Raw genomic sequence first — 20,613 nt, forward strand, 5'->3', positions numbered from 1 at the left:
GGCGGGGGGCAGTATACTAACGCAGTTAGCAGTAAGGGGATTAATGCAATTCTGGGGCAACGTAGTAAGAAACAAGCTACTCATTATCAAAGACAGAAAATTAAAAATACAACGGCAGCAAAACTATTGTCTTCCTATTGTAAGTCTTTTGGCTTTTCCTTAATGTTAAGAATTGTAAGCAGTGGGTGCCTGTTTTGCGATGGGGATCAAACAAACGCATGCTCACTGACGTGACACGGCTTGTGCTGCTTCCCATAAACTGTCTACACGGGATCGGCCAAAAATATATCAACTAGTCAGGATTTCTAGGTGAACGTAGTTTTGCTAACGAGGACGAGAATGTCAAAAATTGTTTGTTAAAATGGGTACTTTCGTTCTGGGACGTGGCTGCTGCTTCTTTTAAAAGTCATAAAATACTTTACAATGTACAAACTCCATCACAAAACCACAGTTACACTATAGAACGCTAAAACAAGCACTAGGCAACAAATACTCGTACAGGATAATCTTAACGTACGGTTGAACGTGCACAGCTTAGAATTTCCCAGCTGAATAATTATAAAACCTGACAAGAAGGCTGTATGTTCTAAACTGAAAAATACCCTAAACCTCGGAAGGGAGTTGTCTTTGAAATTTCCCACTGACATTACACAATGTTTCAAGACTGACCCTACTAACGTAAAACTTGACTAAAAAAAAGTATCACGCACTAGTCGGTCACAGTGAGTCATATTCCGGCTGTATAAGCACAGCACACATAATTAAATGCCAAGCCGATAATTGAAAGCAAGAATCCTCGTGATCTGCTGCCACTAAGCCTGTTATAACATACATTCGCCGCTAAGGGGAGCTCTGACAATTTGTTTAAAGTACTATCTCCACACTAAACCGCAAAAGACGCGTCGTCGTTAATAGTGCATCGAACGAGCAACGTACAAATACAAAAATAAGCATATATTAAAATGAGATATATTTCTTAAGTGATTATATAATGACAATATTACATTTGTATAATGTATCTAATCTACTGTTGTTGATGCAGACTTTTGACTAGGTTTTCACCTTATTAAAACAAAACATTTTAATTTTGCTTAATTTTATTTATTAAAATAATGCTTTAAGTGCACTAAGTTCCGATTTACTTGTTAATGTATTTGGGACAAATTAAAAAAAATGTATATAATAACATTCCGAATATGATGTAAACCGACGTGTCCGATTGATCTGTCCTTGCGGATTAATGCTTAAAACGCCACGACAACAAATTAATAAAATTACAGTCGTTGAAGAAGAAATAAAACGTATTTATTACTAAACACATACAATTCCTTGATCTACGTAAACATAAAACATGAAGTTTACCCGCACAAAATTAGGATTATTGCTTCTGTCAATAAGAGGCAGATCCCGCTTGGAGAGACAGCAGCCTGCAGATGTGCATTATACAAATGGGGAAACTCCAGCCTTTGCATTGGATTTAAAATCTCACATTCTGAGGTCATCCTGTAGGTGGTCAGACACATTCTTTATTACCTTCATTCATTTGAAAAAAACACCACCAAGTGGCACAGAGCAGTGATAACAAACTGTAAAAATATATAAAGATGAATGTACCAGCAAGCAGGAGCTTTTCCTTCCTGTTGACATCTCAGTATACAAAACATCACTGGAGGCTTAGCTTGTAAAAGCTATTATTGGAAACAAGTCAAACTTTCAGAATTTTGCACCTTCTTAACATTACCAAAAATTACTGACTGATCTATTTGTTAAGGATTAAACTGCACTTCGTTTTTTCAATATGCGACTCATTGATACACCCTACTGTATCAATGTATTTAACTTGTAAAGTTAGTTTTTGTACTGTTCCTGCATGTAATGCAGAGTTCTTTGACACCAGCTTTGAAACCATCATCATCTCTTTTTCACAGCATATGTTAGAAAGATGGTCCCTGATTGTTGCCCCTCTTTTTCAGGAAGACAAAATGTGGGTGGAAATAATTACAAAACTTGAACCTTGTTTATGTGTGCCAACGATAAAGCCAGTATAGTACACAGCTGCCCTGTATGAATGTGAAATGTCTGAACCTTTATTCAGCCAAGCACAGTAAAAGTACTAACCTTTTTCCATCTTTGCTACTTTAATGCATAATGAATTTTATTAACTAGTAGTATATATTCTGACCTTGTAGCATTCTGACATGAGATACTTCTAACAGGCATCATGGGGGCATTAGGATTACATGCATACATACAAAGACTCTTAAACCTGTAAACGTAGCTGTTGTTACAAACCTAGTGGTTCTATTTCTGATCTTAAAGTGGTTGTTATATCTTTGCACTTGCATCTTCTAAGATGTACTAAATGAAATATGAAGTCTTTCAGGACTTAGTATTATATGTGACACACTAGTGTGAACCAGTACATACAAGACTGCAGTGCTTTTCAGCAACAAGCGGGTTATACAGTAATTTAACCACCACATCAAGATCTCATGGTATAACAGCATTATATCTAAGGCAGCGTCCTCATCTAATACACAACACAAAGACCCTACATTCACTACACAGAAAAGGACTGTTACTGTGTTTACCACCATCACTAGTACAGTGGTTACAAACTCCTGTAGACAGTATAATCACGAGTGGCAGGAGAAAGCAGAACAGATTTCTGCAGAAACAATGCTACCCTATCCACAGGTTTTTGGACAACATATTTGTAAAAAAAAAAAAAAAGTGATTCAAAACTTTCTGGAAAACCCTATTATAGATCATGTATTCTACAACACTGCACACGTTACTCCAGTTGCCTCTATATCTCACAATAACTGTGAAGGCTGCCTTACTGCAAAACTAGCAAACAAAAATTGTATAATCCCTTTAGAGCACAAAACTGCTGCTTTTAACACAAAGGAACACTCCAGAAAAAGTATTCCATTCTGTGCTCAGGCTGTAACAGTATAGTGCAGGACAGGGACAATTCTAGGGTTACACCCATCTAATGAGAAAAGTGGCCAGTTCACTTTTGGCACATTAGTTTTGTCTGCAAGTATAGTGTTCAGTAATTGTACTGCAAAACAACCTCTTCATCCTCTTTATTGTGAAGGATTCCTTAGTAGTGCATCTATTTGATGTGGAATACTGAAAATATGCATTTATTCCTATGTGGCCCTTTGATAGTGGGAGGTTGGCAAAATGCTTAAGGTGTTTATCTTACAGAGACACAAGGTTCAGGGTTTGATTAGCATGTGGGGTAAATGGCTAGGCTTAAAATGTCCCACAAGGGCAGTTAGCCTAGTACTAATCTAGGTTAGTATGCTGTCAAATATCAATCTTGATAGCTAACACTGGTCTGAATCAACTTCAAACGAAATGCAACTTGCTTTGTGGCACTACAGCGTGAGCAATCTCCTACTAGTGGTTGTAGTGAAGATGCAATGTAGTAATACTGATCTTTTACAACTGGTGGTAGGGAATCTGCAGTACAGTGTTAAACACTGAAAGATTTTGAGTAGTCACAAAGATGAGATTTCTAAAATAAAAATTCTCTAGTCTCTGGACAAATGCAATGTGCACATTTTTAAGTGCCTGTGCAAGAAACACAAATGTATAAAATTATAATGATCAGTATTGGGAAATCTACTAACTAACATGACCACTTGCTAAATACATTCATGACTGTGTAAATGGGAACAACATCATTGTCAGTTTATTGGATCAATAAGCCTAATGTACTTTCTTCATAAGTGTGCAAAAAATGTGTATTGTTATCATGAATAATGTTTTGGCTGATCTTAGAGTAGCATGCAGTTTGTAGACAGGTAAGATGCTTTTGACTTGTAAACAGTTATGTTCATTTAAGAACAGGACAACATAACATTTTCATGGAATGAAACACTTTATTTTTTCTTAGGTCCATGCCAGCAATGATATATTCAAAAGAATAATTTCAATGGCCATGTGACCCACAACATGATGCAGTGTGATCTAAGAATTCATAATCCAAGGCTGAATAGTCTTACTGTATTCCAAAGAAACCCTGTATAGTATCTGTACCACCAACTATAATAATGAAACAATGCAGCCATCCTGCATATGCTACCAGGAAGTCCAGAACACTGTGAATTTGAATTAGATGTCCATAAACACCACACTCCATGAGGATATCGCTGAGGAACTGCACCGATATGGCCACAACGCCATTACATAAACCTTGGCTTGTACCATTGAAAATGGTGAACTGATATCATCCATATGCCTCTAGACCATGTGCATCTATACATTTATTTTATTTCACCAACTTACCATTGTCCACAAGACCCTCTACCAACCTACTAACACTCCAATACTTTCTACCCTCATTACCCCTTACAAAAATCTTAATACCTTACGCTCTTCAAATAAACTACTTGTTTGCAAGTAAATCCAACAACTTGGCCAGAGACTCTCTATTCTCTAACACTGTTGGGATAAACTGGAACCTACTTCCCAGTGAACTTACATCACTGTCCTCAATATCACCTTTCAAATATAAACTGAAATTATACCTTACACTGGTTATGCCCCTGTACTAACCCTGACTAACTTCCTCTTTCTATTACTAGCTACTGCTTACCCACTACTTCTCTGTACCAAGCCCAGTTTCCTTGATAACAAAATAGAATTTTATCTTGTAGATAATACTAATGTTTGTAGTGATTACATTCTTATGGTTTGTTATATGTATGTGATAGGTTTGTGATATAGTTGTGGAATGAGCTATTATTTGTTAAAGTATGTATTGTACCAACATTTTTATTAGAATTATGTCCTTGGAGCTTATCTCCCTGGGCCTGTACTGAAAATGGACATATATCCAGTTAGAGTAGCCCTATCCAACAAATGTAAAATAAAATAAATTTACATAAAAATTTCATTAACACTGGCTTGTAAGGACAACTTACTTTTAATGAAAATAACATATGTACTGTATTTATTGAGGAGCTTCTATCCCTAGGCTTTAGCTGAAAATGGGTCACCATATGAGCATTTAGCTTGATTACTGCATTGGTGGTGCTGCGGTAGCGTTGTCGCCTCACAGTAAGACGTCCTGTTCGATTCTCAGCTAGAGCATCTTCTGTGTGGAGACATGCGTGAATGGGCGTACCTTCATTGAAGGTTGTGCGTCAGAGCTAGCAACTCGGCACGTAAAAATCTACTGCCAATCATTAGCAGACCGGAGTTCCGCTGTGGCGACCCCTAACAGGGAAAAGCCGAAAGACACAACATTCCATCATTACTACCTCTGGCAAAATTATAACTGAAAGGGTCACAGACCAAACTACCCAGTATGTCACTTGTCAAGTTTAAACACATACTCCTTGAAGGCATTATATAGCCGAGGTGCTAGACATTTATGTGTTTTTTGAATTGTATTAAACTTGGAACAGCAGCCTTTTGTTTTTTATTCTGAAGTTTAAACTCGTTTGTTAGCCTATTTAACTTTGCCCAGTCCTAATCAGCCAGAGAGTTACAAGGACAAGGTGTATGTCCATAGGTAAAGACTAGGCTAGCTGGTCTTTTAACCCTAATCAATTTCCCTCAAAGGTGAGACTCACACCCTGTATCCTGCGTCTGTGAGGTAAACACTAACCAATAAATTCACCAAAATAGTCACCAGAAGTCAGGATAGAACTCTAGAGCTGTGGCACCAAAATCTTAACAAGTGAACCCCATGCTACTCAAACTGCTGCTGTAAAAGTGGGGAGACTCAAAATAATACTGTGACAAAACATTCCACAGCAGCTGGCTAGAAAGGTTATCAAAAAGAAACATCTTTCAGATAATCAGACTTCCTTTTTACATTACTGGGCCCATATTACAGCCACTATACTCTAGAATGATCAAGACCACTGTTAACTAGTTCTGTGAAAATACATGGCAAAACTTCATATGCTTTCAGAAACTATGGGACACCAATAACTTTCATGCTAAGGTGTGATGCAAATAAGTGTGCTCAAATGATCCATAGGGGGATAAAGAAATAATAGCAGTATTTAGTGACTTACTTTTCCTTATTAAATGGTTTGTGATGTAAAATTTGGAGCTAGTTAGTATCTTCCTTTACTGTAGTGAGTTTTCCAGGTTTTGAGTACATCCTTGTTTATTTTTTTTTTAATCTAGAAGACTGTAGGCCCACATAGCTGTTGGTACCATTGTACATTTCAAAACAAGGAATTTTGGTCAAAGTTGACAACTCCTAAAATCAAGTTTGAAAAATATTCCAGCTCTTAGTGCTTATTTTGAACATGAACCCTACCCAGACTACAAAAGAACTGAGACTGTAGTGTGCCCCCTCCCCAGAGCTCCATACATAATAATACATTTGGTACAACATGGTAACACTCTCACAGTCCCAGATGGGCACACCATCATCAATTACAAACAATAACAAAATTGAAAAGAAAACGCAGAATATTTGCTTGACATTTTTATTAAGATTATAAATTTAAAACAATCTGAACAGTTTTACCCGGTGATATACAATTCAATATGCACAAAAAATACAGGGGTACAAACACAGAAAAGAAATAAAAAATGTTTGGCAACAGTTTGTAATACACATAGTGCTTATACTGTGAAGGTATGTATGGCAGGGTCTAATGTTACCTTTTTACAACAAAAGGTTTTAAGTTGTGAAATAACTACATGACAAATTGTTCTCTCACAAGACCAAACAATGCTGGCATCATGAAAATCACTGAAGGCTGAAACCAGAACAATTTAACTTTTTAAATATTACAGACAGTCAGAGGAGAAAAAAAAATTCACATTTAGCACAACTCCTACATTAAGGTATTAACCATAAACTTTAAAGAGACTGTGTGTGGTGCATCATGGGATAAGTAGTTTCTTTCAATGTCCCAGTATCCTGTAGTCTAAAGGGGGTGCTAACTGATCAAGACTACAAATCCCACAAAACATCTGGAACAGGAAAAAAAAGCCACCTACTGCATTTTTATCATCACGCTGTAGTGTTACTTATGAAGAATTAGCATATCATTCCAATTTGACTGAAAGAAAAAGTTTAAATGTTATTATTTCTGCCTTCATCTGCTATTTTAAACATAACACCCAGTAGACAAAGACTTTCAAAAAGGAAATGTCTATAACTACGGTAAACAACATTCTCAAGTCCCAAGTAAAACATAAAGAAATCAGTAAAAACGAATGACTTCCAGTACTGATTTACAATACTCGTAGTACCACAGCAGGTACGCTCGTGTTCATCTAGGTCCAACATGTTAAAAGTAGACAACTTGGTTAGTGAAGTCTAATGAAAGTATACTGTTTTGATATGACATTAAGATTAACAGGATTGTTGGGCCCGCAAAAGTTTGGAGTGAATGAATATAACCTCCCTCAGCAGGACCGTATAAGGGGAACAGAATCATGACCCCACATAAGATGCACTTAGGTTAACTTTGTAACAGTTGTGGGGAGAAAACTAGACATTTCCTTTTTAAAAGCCTCACATCACGTGGCAACATCGGTTTCACCATAGAACAAAAGCTTAATATTTAAATAGGTGCCTCTTGCAAAAATAAAGTCCAGTTTCTCTCTTCTGTAGTTTACAGTTTATAAACATCCTCATCCGACACAAGTTGGCATCAAAACGCCTCTATTGCTCTAGTCCATGCTCCCAGGCTTGCGAGTGCCTGCTTGCTGCACAACTGTCCATTCAGGGAGGGCTCACAGTCCGCTTGCCTGTTAACCAAACCCGTAAATCCTGATCCAAAAATCGAGATCAAATTGGAAATGCTGGAAGTGTCCGAGACCTGTTCCAGTGAGCTCTGGAAGGTGTAATCCTCAAACCTGGCTCTCTTACACGGTGTAAAATCGTGCGTCTCCTCCACCTCGGGAGGCACATAATAATGCATGTCCAGTTTGCGCTTCCTGGCTGCCGCCTGTGCGCTCTGGCACCCGCACTGGGAAGCACAGCAGTCCTGGTGGATAAAGCCATTCTCTACAGTGGTAACGACGTGCGTGTCCAAGTCCAGCACTGTAGTTTTGCTGCAGTGGAGACTGCTGCTGCTGTTGGTACCTTGGGCAAACTCACAGTTCGTGACAGGGTACGCTCCCATGCAGCAGCTCCGGTAGAAGTTGCTCTCCGGCTCCTTGCATACCTCTTGCGCTTGGAGCTGCTGCTGTTGTAGAGGGTCCTCCTGGTGATGGCTGGCAAGCAGCGCGCCACACACGCTCTCCGGCTCCTCTAAGAGGCTCCCTGCGCAGCAGCTCTCGGTCTCCGCAACCTCTTCTTCGGCAATGTCTAACGGATCCAGCTCCTGAATTTCATTGCAGACTGTCATTACTTCCTCGTACTGCTGCCGTCGGTACAGCTCAGCGTACCTCTCGTTGATGTACAGCTGTCTGGCGTTGCGAAGCACATAAGAAACCAGGAGGTTTTTGTGCAGCTTGATCCCCCCTCTCTGCGTTCTTGAACTGTGGATTTTCTTTAGAGAAATAGTGATGAGACTCTGTGCATCTACTGTACATTCCATCGGGTTTATCATTGCTTCCGTCTCTTTGTAAAGCAGCCAAAAGTTCATAAAAATGGTAGGGTTTTTCTTTATTAGAGGGACTGGCGGACTATTTTTGGTCACTGCCGCTTTAAGACGGCCAACATTACAAAAACTCAACACGAGCACTATCGATGCAAGCAATAAGCGCTTTTTACAGCTCTTCTTAGTATTTATATGACTGGAGAAACCATCCCCCTCTCTTTCAGCTAATGAAGGCTCAGATTTCTTCGTGATTGATATCTAAACCGCGCCCCCCGTAAGTGGAGCCGGCCAATAGAAAGGAGGCGGTTCCTTTGTGCTATTCAAATACCTAACTGATGCTACTGGACTGGAATGTTCTCATGAGAACGGAGTAACTAAGAAGTACACTGCAGCGGGGACGATGGGAAAGCGTTATGTTGTTACTGTCGCTCCCACGGTCAGAGTACTGCAGCTTTACTTTTAATTCTAAAATGATTACAAAAGATATTTGTTTTCTTAAATAATATCTGTAGACTTTACTTTGTTTTACGTACGCTGCAGATTGATGGTCTATGAAAACAGCAGTGTTAATATTTAAAAGCTTGTATTTTTCCCTAGTATATTTTTTCGTGCACGTCACGCGCATGTTTCACGCTTGTTTGTACTGTTTTTAACCTGGTAAACTGCAAACTATATGTTAGTAAAGACCATTATTATATAGTTTCAGCTATTTATAAGCTTGGGCGAATTGTCCAACCATGTATGTAGGTTGGTTACGGTGCAAGTCCAGCGATATGATAACGCACTCCATGCTAATAGTCCTGATTTATCCCAAACCCTACAAAACATTGATGATAATTTTGCCTTGCTAAACGTGACTTTATTTGTAATGCTCATTGCAGAACGTACATCAGTTTAAAAAGAGCCAGACTGCGGGGATATTTAATACATCAATGATAGCTAATAAAAAAAATATTTTAATATTGTTCTACATCTCCTTTGCACATCAAAACCTACTGCTTGATTACCTTTTTGGTAACTGTGCTTGTTTATTTTATTTAAGTCCCACAGTATTTGTTTCCGTTAGTTAAGTTATGATTTCCTTCTTTGGCAAGGGATAAATGCAGCTAAACTTCCCAACACTATATTTCTTACAAGTTATAAAAGTTCATCGTGTCTAATGTGTATAAGTTATAAAACTTCAACTATATTTTAATTTTGTTGACAGTCACAGTATATATGTACACCTGTGCCTTCTGTTGTGGTGAACCAGGTGATTGAATGTTATGTAAATGCTGGCTGGGTAAATAATAGACAGGTCTGCAGAAGTTACTGTCTTCACAGCTCATGACTAACCCATTCCTCACTGTGTGTGTGTGTGTGTGTGTGTGTGTGTGTGTGAGGGGGGGGGGGGGACAAGTCAGGTAATACTTAATTACAGTATAGAAACGAGTAAACCATACCCATCTTAGGGATTTAGACTGTTGTATGGCTGGTGTACAATTGAGAGTCAAGACTAAGTCAGGCTATTTGTGGCTAGACTAAATTATTTGATCAACCAAAGCAGTTTGAACAGTATGTTGTGATTTATTCAAACCAAGCCTGTAGGTTACATGGATAACTAAATTCACAGGTCAAACCTGAATAAATTGTAGGCCAACCCTCACAAATAGGTTGTTGCACTCATCCATCCTGTTTTCATTGCAGAAAGAAAAACGAGTAGTTTTTTAATTCATGTACTTGGAAATCAACTTGTACTGTGTGGCTAGTTTAGAAAGTGGCATTTTTAGAACTGGAGGCAAAAACTAGATTTTTGCACACTTAGTTGGCATACGGTGCATTATTATCGTTGGTCGCTTAGAAGTCTTCGAAAAGTGTTGTATTGTTTTTATACCTGTTGGGGTAAATTAAACATGTCCATGAAATGTTAAAGAGAAAAAGACACATACATATGGTAGTTTGCACTGGTGATGGTTGTACTGATGTTTTGTTTCAGTATTGAGGTTTTCTTGTAGCTCGAAATAATGCAACATGTTATAATGTGCTGAATTCGTGGGTCATAACTGGGTAAATGCACATTATACAAGTTTGTGGTGATAGCATTAACAATGGAATATAACATTTAAGGTATAAAAGGCAGCTACGTTTAAATAGCCACTGCTTGCATCTCTCGATTAAAAGTTCAATGGATATTTAATTCACAAGGTGTACTTCCAAACACAGTATTTTAGAAATCGCATTTAGAGTTCCAGATTCCCGCTTGTATTTATGTAGCGTGGTCTGAGAAGATGCATGGCGATGTTACAATACTGACGAATGTTGCCACTGGTGTCTTGAGTGGACCTCTGTAAATGAAAAGACTAGTGTGTTTTGAAACTAAAATGCATATACCTTTTATCTTACTAGTATCATCTGAGTGAACACAGGACACAGTTTAGTCTTATCCACAGGGTTGCCACGAGTCAGCATCAGATCAATGGCCATTAATAAAAGAAGTGTCCCTGCAGCCTTGTCAGTATATGGTACTTTTGTTTTAACTCAAAACTACCTGAAGAGGCAGACCTGCTATTTTTTTTTTGTAGCTAAACTTCCTTTTTCCTACAGTATCTTTTTTGTTATCAGAACAGAATATGCGGTTGTAGTGTCATCCTCAAATGTAAGATCTTCTTTGCATTTATTTAGAATGGCAGTGTTCTAAATGTATTGTTTACTCTGAGAATATTTGGGTAGAGTATAATTTTTTTTCCCAGTGTTGGTGTCTGATTTTTGTTTTTTGTCATGTTTGCAATAAATCTGGCCTTCATGTACAACATATTTAGAGCTTTGGCTTGGATAACTGCAAAAATGTCTGTTCATTTATTCTCTTTTTGTCAATAGTATCAGGTAACTTCACAATGAGACTACGGAATATAAAAGGTGTGACTTTCCACAAGCTCAGTAGTTTATGGCCCCATAGGGAAGAAAAGTAGCTGTGGATGATAATGTGAATCCCCAGATTCTCAGTAGGATTTTGATCATACTGGGAAGAAAATAATGTAAGGCCATACAGAATTTGCTATACGGGCTTTTCCTGGATCAAAAAACGTGATGGCTAAAATGGCATGAAGAATTGTATATCATCCTGCAAGCCCAATATGTTGCTACACATGGAGAAAACTTAGACGTGTACCTGAAAGCAAGGAAAAGCTAAGTCATGGTTTTTAGATGTGGTAGTGTAGGGACCGTTTTGTAGAGTGAAAATTATGTAACGGGAGGAAGTGTTGAGTTTAGGATGAAGTTATCCCTCCGTGCTTGTGGGACTTGCAGAGGAGGGCTGTGAGGAAAATATATTTATTATTTCAGCTTTAAAATGCTGTAGTTTTAAAAAAAAAATATGCAAATACACTGTTACCACTGGAAAGAATCGCAACTTGTTTTTATTTTCTGATTGATAGGCATGATATGTGAATGTGTTTTTATTTATTTACTTTTCTTTTCTTGACAAAGTACCCATTAACAGTGGAGGCCATGGTAAAAAGCTACCTCAAATCATTTAAAAAATATTTTAAATTTGTATAAGGCCATAGGATTTACAAGATCGATCAGTACAAGGACCATTAAAGATTTGCCAAAATCCACCCTCGTATGCAGTCTCCTGCATCCAAGATAATAGATGATTGTGCTAAAAAAGGCAAGGAATGATACAGCTTGATCAAACTACTCCTAGTTAAGAGTGGAATAGTTTTACTTGATCTAGTGCAGAGGAGGCAAGATTGTCAGATTTGTTTTGGTGTTGAACACAACAAGTTATGAAATGATGTAAAAATCCCAGTTCCATTGATTTTTTTTGTTTCTGCGCAAGCCCGCACTAAATAAAGTGCTGCCCCTACATTATATGTGTACATTGTATACAATTACACTGTTGCCAAACCAGGCTATGGCATGCCTGTTCTCTCAGTATTGAAATATTTTCGTGTAGAAGTACTTTGTGAACACTAGTATGAGCCATCTTATGAGGTTCTTCAGTTAGAATGGAGCTATTTCTTTATTGGCTTTTGTTTACCGGGCTACATTTTATATTGTGTTGAGAGTCTCTGCTGTAGTGGTAATAACAAAATAATTCCCGATTTTGGTGTTATGCAATTTTAAAATGTACTTAGATGGATACATATTTGTGGATATAACCCTTTCTAGTCTACTTCAGTAATGCAGAAAAGAACATATCCCCCTTGCCTGAAATGAGTGCAGCCCAGCTTAAGTTTTACAACCATTTAATTGCAAAAGTTGAAATAAAATTTATAAAAAGTGTTGTAATTTTTATTAATTTTTTTAATTTTTTTTTTGTAAATTGTTAGTGTTGTTGGCTCACTTCTGCTGCATGTAGGCAATACAGCAATGTGCATATATGACTTGTGACATTTTCTGTTATATTCACAGTAACTTAGTGGAGAGCAGAGAAACCTTAAAGTTTTAAGCCCTTGGGAATTGTTAAAAAGAAGTTTTATTAATTGCTGATGTTGATTGTGTTGATGGCTAAAGTAGCATGGAGTGCCTGTTACAGGTAGTGTTCAGCATCCAGAACCATTTTATAAATAGTTTGCCTATCTTAAGGGCTATATGAAATTTATTTATCCATATGTATCTTGCTTTGTTCCAAAAAGAATTCTTGAGGGAAATTCAAAAACATTGTTCTTCCAATGCAAGGACTGTGTGCAGAAAGATGAACCCATATAGCCACATAAGATGTAGCAGTATGGCCTGATCAAAGTTACAGAACACTGGTCATTATACACAGATAAATATTAAGGCATGGCTAAAGTGCAGTTTATATGCACAAAGGCCATACTTCTGGGATGGCAGGCTGTGTATTCATGTTGTTAAACACCAATTAACATGAACTGGTATCCATTGTGTATTGTGATGATGTATTGAGACATGCTGCAGTACTTGGTTACACACTAACAGAAGGAGGTGGGGTTAGAAACTAGTAGGGGAGGTGCCTAAAGATGCAGCATACCATTTCCTTACTCATCTAATCATAGTGCATGGATGCAGGGCTGTCCTCCTCGCATCTTCCTGCATATTTATGAAAATGTAGGCTAATATCCCTACATGAGATGAAGAATGGATCCTACATAAACTCTTCGAAATGTGCCCTGTGACAGAGCCCTGGCACGTGATGGACTGCATGTGAGTTAGTGGTACGTCACCAGTCCTGCATGTTTCCTCTGTAGAATGTGTCACAGTCAGTGTTTCAGTCTTAATTTGGGTAGAATACATGTCTGAGACCATCCATATTGTCTGTCTGTCTATCCTTACCTGTATAATTGCAAGGGCCATGAGGTGTATATATGTAGTAATTATTGTAAGGCATTCACAAATGCTGGCATTTGACAACTTACACTTTTGTTATGTCAGTGTTTCTTACTTGTATGTCATCGTAGATATGCTTCATGTCTGCATTTCATTTAAATCCTGTTCAGAAAAATACCTTTCATGCCACTTGTAACCCCACCCCCACACAATGGCCATGTCTGTCTTGCCTGAAAGGTGTATTGCTCCTTAGTTTGATGTAAATGGGTTTGAGCTATGCAATATTTAATGTCTTTGTGACATTTCAATTCATATAACAATTATCTTTTATTTTCAATTATGGAAGCCTGTAGTCTGCTATAGTGAATTCCGCTGGTTCTTTATGAAAGCACCAGTATGTCTTCAACTGGTCACAATAAGTTGGCATTGCATGCCATTCTTTAACTATGATCAAGACCACATGTCCACTGCACTGCTAGCAGCGCATGGTGTGGGCTGTAGAGCAGTTTGCAAATCTCTCATCTATCGTCTCACCCCACTCTCTCTCTCTCTCTCTCTCTCTCTCTCTCTCTCTCAGTATTCTTTCAATTCAAAGCTATAGATATATTTGTAAGTAATTATAGGGGATGCACTATGTCAGGTTGTGTGCATAGTGCAATGGCAACTTCTGTCACTCTGATTTATATATGTGTGTGTATTGTAGGTACACCTACATGGTATGACATATATCCCACCTTGCAAAACTGGTACAGATATTAGGTGCTACATAGTCTGTCTCTGGCACGCATAGAGAGCTCAGCTGCAGTGTATGCCCATGACAGAGTGCAGAGAGTATGATTACCACTGCTGTCGTGTCAGCACTGCACCCTATATGGGGTCTGCTCTACTTTTAGTATGCAATGTAGAGGCTGTTTATGAATTACCTACCCTTTTTTGTGTGGGAGTATTTAGCATAGCAATCTCTACCCTGCTAAATTGAATTCATGGACTGTTTATATGCAGAGTGGTCAAGATGGATACATTTGCAAAAATAAGATGCTTGTTTGTTAACCAGGTACAGCACTAACTCATGTTAACCTTTTTAATCTACGTCAGTCTTTTTCAGGTGTAACCAGGAAGTAGTCTGGTTAAGTGACTTGCTTAGTTATACAGCAGGCAAATGATGCCTGACAGAATCAAACCTTAGACTATAGGAAGTACCTCAATAGCTAACCACCAGATGAATAGTTGAGTTTAAATGAAATTGCATAAACATGATAACGTCACCTTGTACTGTGATTTATGAAATGGCTTGTAATAGGAATTAACAGTTCTAGTGACAATACTTAAAGATAGTATTCCATGGAGTTTCTGGGTAGGTTGCATCATCTGAGTCTTTTTAACTGCCTTTCAAGAATTGGCCATAAGAAAAAAAACTTAAAATACTGATGTTTCTTGTTTATCTGCATTGGTAAAATGTGTTCATAAAAAACAAAAACAAACAAAAAAAAAACATAGTTGCGCTCCAAGATTATTGATAAACACGCTGTCACTGAACTGAGCAGTGACTGCAAGCTTTATACAATTGATTCATTTTTTTATAAAAAATTACATAGACAAGGGTACACATTGCCAAGATCAACGTTTTAGTTTATTCTATCCATGCTGTGGCATCTATAATAATTTTTTTTAGTGAATTTTGGTGTTTACGTGGTATTACTTTTTTAAAAAGAGTTGTATATGAGGCATATTTACTGGATCACCATATGTGTACTGGTGCAGCAGGTTAGTGTTCGGTTAGTTTGAACGGAATTTACAACCCTGCCACTGGTGCTGTAATGACGGCAAGCTCAAGTTGTTTTCAGCCTTTAGGGATGGAACTTTGGCAGGGGGCAATGCAATTCGCCACCATTTTTATGAAATTAACTATTTCACCTAGATGTGATTTTATTTATTTTTTTTAGGAAAGCTACATAATCATTGATTTATTTATTAAGGTTGTGGAGAGCTCTGTCTTAAAACATTTCTTGTCAGAGACTTTCCTTATGTTTTCGATATCCTATAATAGTTTTAGCCACTGAGAGTTTAGTAGCTGAAAAAAAATCTAGTAAAATGGTTAATGTGGTCGTCTTTTTTTTATACTGTGAAAAAATTGTGTGTACAGTGAAGATAAATTCCTTTGCACCTAGTCAACAGTCCAAGCTTAATTTAAATAAGATTCTTGCACATCAGTTCAAGTAAGTAGTTGCATGTGTAGGAAAATATCCATATGAAAAGTAGAATACAATGAGTGGTAATGGGCTGCTTAACTAGATTAGAAAGCAGCCATCTTCTTTGCTTTCTCAGTCATCTAATAAAAATATTTTATTTAATTGATGTTAATAATGAAGATTTAACCCTTTTTTTAGTGTTCAGTTGCTGCACGTGATTGTTTCCTCAATGGATTGTTTGGTTGCTATGGGATATTTACTATTTACTGAAATACCATAAGAGTTGCCATTTCTGTGAAATCGAAAAAAATAGCACAGTAAGATTTTGGAGTGCTTCTGGCTCCTGCTGCCCTATTTTCTTTGGGATTATGGGAGTATATAAGGAGAACAATAGCTTGTGATTCACTTGTACATCTGATGAAGTCTTGTTTGATGAAAACGCTGTGTGGGGAGTGTTGCGTTTATGTGACTGAATAAACGGCTGTTCCTTTCGAACCATTGCCTGTATTGGTATTTTGTCAGCCTCTTGTTGGTGCCTGTTACTGTGTTTTTAATTATGAAGATTTAGTTACAACTCTAGAGCTGTGGCAGATTAAGATTTGGAAAGCAACATCTCTCTCTCTCTTTTTTTTTAAGACATGGGGAACATGGTTTTCCTATAAATTCTAAGTTAATGAAGTGTTGTATTTTTCTATGCTAGTTGACTTTAAACTTGTTTCTGCTATCTGTTTTTGGATGAGACTGTAAACCAAGACTACATTTGTCTGAGGTGGTCATAGCTCAGGTAGATGTAAAAGATCTCATGTCACTTATTGAAAAAAATTGGAATTTTCCAAGTGTCACGGTCAAATTTCCCCTAGTCAACATGTGTCATCTTGGGTCTTCCTTGAAAAGAGGCTGTTAGCCTAGTGTGATTAACGCAGTCAACAAAACATGCAGTAAAAATAAATAATCTATGCCAATTACAGTAATTTGAATTTGCATCTTGTAGCAGTGTTACCATTACAGATGGACAGTGACAGCTTTATTTCCACTTTAGTTCTTACATTTTGATAACTTTGAAGTGAAGTCAGAAAGATAGTAATAATTTTTATTTTTAATTCACGTGTTCATAGTTTCATACTAAGCAGTTTCATCAGACAGATTATTTGAAGGCTATCCTCAAGATTCCATTTCTTCAGAACCCTACAACACATCAATTGTTAATTAATCGAGAGGCCAGACCAAAGCTGAATTCACAGTTTCACATTCATTTGCCCAGGTTTCATTCGAAGATGGTCAGGGAGCTACCTTCTTTTACATAAAGAAAAGTTTATTCTATGAAAAGGGATTAGTTGAGAGGAAAACTGTCTGGGAACTGCAGTAGATGTGGCCTTTTAGTGAAGGAGCTGAATAAAAGAACAGTGATGCATCTGTTTATTATTGCCAACAAGCAGTTCATATATAAACATTGTAACTGTGGTTCCATTAAGCCTAGCCAAATTTTTGCAATGCTACAAGGAGCAAACCTGAAGCTGTAGGTTGCAAACATCTGCCTTAAAAGCACTGTAAGTTTGACAACTGTGAATTGTTATATTGTATTTTCTGGACAGTTTAAATCCTAAAAGCTTGTTGTTTGTACTTCAAAACACTTTCTCTCTCGTTTTCAACAGGATAAGCCCTAAAGTATTCTTTGTGCAAACTGGAGACATGACAACTTGAACAATTCTACAGCATTAAAAAAGTGCTCTGCAGGACAAAGTATCGAAGGGCAGACCTTTTTTTTTCCCATCCAGGTTTGTCCTGGATGGAACCTTGTTCATTTGCCCTGGCCAATGTCCATCATCGTCGTCGTCTCATCATCATCTCCTCCATCCATCCATCATCCCCCCTTACCCTGCTGGCTTTTTCTGTCTTTATCTTATGGAAGTCCTGTAGCCATTTAATTTTGATGGAATGGTGAATGCACTACTTTCATAAAAAGGTCTTCAGTGGGTGGAACAGTTGAGTATATCCCTTTGTGTGCCATTTTGATTAGTTCTTTAAATTTTGACCTCTTTATAGTTAAAGTGCATATGCCCTATTTGTCCCAGGCATAACATCACTACACTATTTTGTTGAGGATTGTAAAATGGGGAGCAACAGTGATGAAAAATAATGTTACAAGTTGCTGACTATTTTTAATTGAGATGCTCTCATGCCTTGAAGTCTGTGTCTCGCAGCAGTGAGTTTGGTAATATTTTCTGAAAACATTCCTGCCAGGTCACTACTGTTGGAAATTCCAGATGGGAACATTTTTCCTGAGCTTGTGTCTGTGCTTAAAAAGATATATGATGGAAGAGATGTTGGGCTACATTTTATACCAGTTTCTGCAATGTTGTTTGTTTGATTTATAATGTACATATAATTGAACAGCCTAGATTTAATAAATGTGAGGAGCTTCAATGAAACTGAAATATTGAATAAAAGACTTGGGCTGATATTCTAAAAGCTTGCCATTTTAGTGATCCTGATATGTTTTTAACAATCGGTGTTCTGGTGTGTTTAATTCTATGGAGAAGAGCATTGATTATTTCAGTTTGGAAAGACAAGTGTTGCGTTAAGCTAGTGGCTGAGCTCTTTAGGCATAAATTATAGCTACTGGGTGTAGCTATATTTTAAATGAAATATTTTATTTATGTTCATCAAGTTGCACATCTGAGAAAAATAATGAACCCTTACAGATAGTGAATCTGATTGGCATCGTGGGGAAATGAGATGTTTCTTAGAACTCACTACCATGTGACCTTGTTCAATTCTAGCACTATTGTTTGGCTATCCTAACCTTTGATATAAAAAACAAGTTTGGGCTAACTTTGACTAAAACATATTTTGAATAACTGACACGCACCTATATATGAATATATATATATATAAAATCTGTGACGACACGTAAACTGTAGATAATGCAAGTGCTGAATGTCACATGGGTCACTGATACAGCCATGATCTGCTGGCATTTAAAAAGAAATTCATTATCTAGCAGTGATGGGGGTATCCCAAGGAATGGACTGAATAGAAGGTTCATTCCATGATCGTAGTAGGGGAATGAAAGGTAGAAGTAAGGAATGTGGCGTTCGGGTCTAAGATCTAAGACTGCATCTTTTGAAAGTTCCAGCAACTACAGCGGCCTTCTGGTTCCTTGTCTCAGGGGTTGCCATCATTCGGCAATAAATTTTCATCCAGTGTGTCATTTATGATTGGCCGCCGGGTATGTTGGAGAGCTATTCCTATGGCACATGCTATGGAAGTGAGCCCCAGAATGCAATCACTCGTCACCTTGCATGCACAAGCAGACTGATATTCCTTGAGTGTGTGTGTGAGGAGCAGGCCTCTGAATCAACAGGATATGTTTTGGAGTTAAACTCTGCTCCAGGATCATCTCCCTTTACTCTAAATAAAGGGGATGTTAGGCTAACTGTGTAGGAATTCTCCTGGTGGATTACATTAGTAATCTGTCACCAGAAGGTATGCATACCATTGGTCAGTGATGTGAAAAAAACATTCCACTAGAGAAGTGTTAGTCCCAGTGCTTAGTTCCATACTATGGCCACTTGGTCATCCATGCATGCATACCTTCTCATAGCACTGTAATTTGGACCTCTTTCATTCCATGTATAGAACATGTTGCATGTGCCTTTTGTGTTTCTGTCATTTTTGGGTAATTTAAGGTTACTGCTTGTAATTCTGCCTAATTATTACACTTGCTGCAGAATGAATATGTGAGTGCTTGTGTTACTGTTTAATTTCTCAGCACCTAAATATCTTCTGTAAGTGACCTGTATAATTATAATCTTATATAGTTATTAACTATTGTCTTTTCTTGCAGGTGAAACCCCTGTATGGGGTCAAGAACAGGAATTCTAGCAGCAAACGGGCTTTCTAACTCTGGTGCAGAGATGCTATGCGTAGGCTGAAGTCTGTTCTGCTCTAAACTAAAGGTTTTAGAAGATGTGAGAAAAGTGCCAGTGTGTTCCTCCCATTGTTCTGGACTCTATGAAACATCAGATGGTATGCTGATTACTTGGCGTACCACTTATCTCATCAAATAGACATTGTAGTTCTCAGCTTCAGGTTCTTCACAAGAGAAAAGACAGTAGGTACCTATAGATGCCATCCTCTGCTTTTTAGTAAAATTGTTGTAGTGTTGGTGAAGTTAAACTTTCCTGGTAGTAATTACCATCTAATTTAATTTAATTTTTTTTTTTTGCCAACAGGCTGCCTATTAATCTGAAAGTGCTTTAAAAAAGTTGGTCTGGAGTTGTGTGGTTGTGTTTTTTCCTGGTTATATTGATAAGTTCACATACCAGAGACCACTGAGGAGCCTAGCCCAGTTTCTCAATTGCTCCAGAGCACTGTCTGGTTAAGTGACTTGCTCAATCCAGAGCACTGTCTGGTTAAGTGACTTGCTCAGTCCAGAGCACTGTCTGGTTAAGTGACTTGCTCAGTCCAGAGCACTGTCTGGTTAAGTGACTTGCTCAGTCCAGAGCACTGTCTGGTTAAGTGACTTGCTCAGTCCAGAGCACTGTCTGGTTAAGTGACTTGCTCAGTCCAGAGCACTGTCTGGTTAAGTGACTTGCTCAGTCCAGAGCACT

At 37.8% G+C, this 20,613-nt stretch overlaps 1 protein-coding gene and 2 long non-coding RNA genes across 3 annotated transcripts in view; 1 reads left to right on the plus strand and 2 right to left on the minus strand.

Moving 5' to 3' along the window:
- The window catches only part of LOC122790692, a 260,261-nt gene extending 258,717 nt beyond the window's left edge, over positions 1–1,544 (minus strand). The window contains exon 1 of the long non-coding RNA XR_006363031.1: positions 1,363–1,544. This is a non-coding gene — a long non-coding RNA (uncharacterized LOC122790692). The remainder of the gene's footprint in view (positions 1–1,362) is intronic.
- Positions 13–20,380, plus strand: LOC122790694. The gene is made up of 3 exons (XR_006363032.1): positions 13–139; positions 17,653–17,982; positions 19,848–20,380. It is a non-coding gene; the product is annotated as an uncharacterized LOC122790694 (long non-coding RNA).
- On the minus strand, positions 6,454–8,714 carry IER5L (immediate early response 5 like). The gene has a single exon (XM_044058234.1). The coding sequence runs from the start codon at positions 8,583–8,585 to the stop codon at positions 7,647–7,649; it is 939 nt and encodes a 312-aa protein (XP_043914169.1). The 5' UTR covers positions 8,586–8,714; the 3' UTR covers positions 6,454–7,646.
- Positions 20,381–20,613: the final 233 nt, after the last annotated feature.

Source organism: Protopterus annectens, chromosome 16.part0 (assembly GCF_019279795.1).
Source record: "Protopterus annectens isolate FY-2018-M chromosome 16.part0, PAN1.0, whole genome shotgun sequence".
In the NCBI taxonomy this organism is placed as follows: domain Eukaryota; kingdom Metazoa; phylum Chordata; order Ceratodontiformes; family Protopteridae; genus Protopterus; species Protopterus annectens.

Bases quoted from the DNA above. Each gene is read 5' to 3' on its own strand.
- IER5L (XM_044058234.1), bottom strand. From the start codon at position 8,585: ATGAACTTTTGGCTGCTTTACAAAGAGACGGAAGCAATGATAAACCCG.